At 34.6% G+C, this 1,664-nt stretch overlaps 1 protein-coding gene across 1 annotated transcript in view; it reads left to right on the top strand.

The window, feature by feature from the left end:
- Nucleotides 1–1,664, top strand: part of cfd (complement factor D (adipsin)) — a gene marked incomplete at its 5' end in the record, with an annotated part of 8,522 nt that continues 6,858 nt past the window's right edge. The window contains 2 exons of the mRNA XM_008283191.1: nucleotides 1–99; nucleotides 1,193–1,483. Coding sequence (XP_008281413.1) covers nucleotides 1–99; nucleotides 1,193–1,483 — 390 coding nt within the window. The remainder of the gene's footprint in view (nucleotides 100–1,192; nucleotides 1,484–1,664) is intronic.

Below are 1,664 nucleotides of genomic sequence, written 5' to 3'. Positions count from 1 at the left end.
GAACCTGAAGACACCAAACAAACCTTTGACATTTTGGAGCTTCACAACCATCCAGACTTCAACGCGTTGAATTATGACAACGACATCGCTTTAATTAAGGTAAAAGTTTGTGTCAGTATTTTGTCTATAATGTCTAATGTTTGCACTGTTCTCTTTGTTTGCACTATTTCTTATATTTATATGTACATTTTTTATTTTTTCTCTCGTATATGTGTATCTCTGTTTAATGCTGCTACAAACAACTTGAATTTCTCCACTGTGAGATAAATAAAGGCATATCTTATCTTACCTTATCTTATCTTAAATGTACAACAGAACCTTCAGCTAGGATAGAAATCTACACTGTAAAAAAAAAGAGCGTTTATTTAATTTTGTGTAATTGAAGCTCAAGTATCTGTCTTAGTTGATTTAAAACTGAAGTCAAGTTGAGGCAATGTAATGAAATTGACTCAGTAACTCAACATTTTTTCACCACAAGGTCAGGACTGTAAAAAAAAATTTAAAATCCAATACACAACAATTTGTTGATTTTTACACATTTCACCTTTTTTTTTCTTTATTTAAATTGAGATCAGATAAGCCTTTATTAATCCCACAGTCGGCAATTTGCACTTTTACATCAGCAAAGTCGGTGCAAACATAACAAAATTACCCAAAATATGCAAGAACTAGTTCTAATAAATGTTTTAATTATTGCACATATCAGAGGTTTTGTACAGTTTTTAGATGAACAGAACTGATATTTTTAAATAATAATAGATAAACGTTTTAAACAAATTTTCCCAATTTCGCAATTTCGGTAACATTAATAATAGTGATTAAAATCAAACAGTATTAATTAACATTTTGGCTGTGCAAAATTTTTAAAAAAAGAAAGAAAGAAAAAGAAAAGAAACAGACTATAATGTTATATAATGTCCACTTTAAAAATGTTTAATCTTTCTTTTTACAAATAGGAATTGGTGTGTTTTACAATATGTGAATTTACACAGTTTTGCTGTATTTAAATCCACTAAAAATACATTTTTTTAACATACATTTGGAGTTAATTTTGTAGTTTTTAAATTTCTAATGTCTTCTTTCTTGCACACTTGCTGCCAGATTGTCACTGTTTTTATTCTCACAGTGTAGAGCCTGTCAACAAACACAACCAGAAGCAAAACAAAAGGTGATTATTGTGTGTTTGTTGCAGCTGGATCGTCCGTTTAACGCCTCTGACGCTGTTAAAGCCGTTGAGTTCCTGCGAGCCGGCGGTTCAAACCCTGGCACCGATGCCGAGGTGGAGACAGCTGGCTGGGGCTCTCTGGACAACCTGGGGTCGCGACCCGACAAACTCAAGGAGGTGACGATCGACGTGGTGAGCTCGAGTCGGTGCAAACGCAGTGACTACTTCGGCAGGAAGTTCACCGACAACATGATCTGCGCTCATCGAGTGTGTTCTGACCCCTGCGAGCTGCAGCACAAGAAGGAGGACAGCTGTGACGTGAGTCCTGCAAGAAACCTGATGAGATCAAATAATAAAATGTGACTGGAACAAAAAATAGTGATTTGGTAAATTCTGGTTATTTACAAAAATAAAAAAAAGTTTCTCAACTTGAGAGTAAATTCCAAATCTGCTGCTTAAACTGAAGTCATCAAATATTCTGTCCAGAGAAAGCAACACC

This window comes from Stegastes partitus, unplaced genomic scaffold (assembly GCF_000690725.1).
Source record: "Stegastes partitus isolate 25-593 unplaced genomic scaffold, Stegastes_partitus-1.0.2 Scaffold301, whole genome shotgun sequence".
In the NCBI taxonomy this organism is placed as follows: Eukaryota; Metazoa; Chordata; class Actinopteri; family Pomacentridae; genus Stegastes; species Stegastes partitus.
This window is presented reverse-complemented; position numbering and strand designations above follow the sequence as displayed.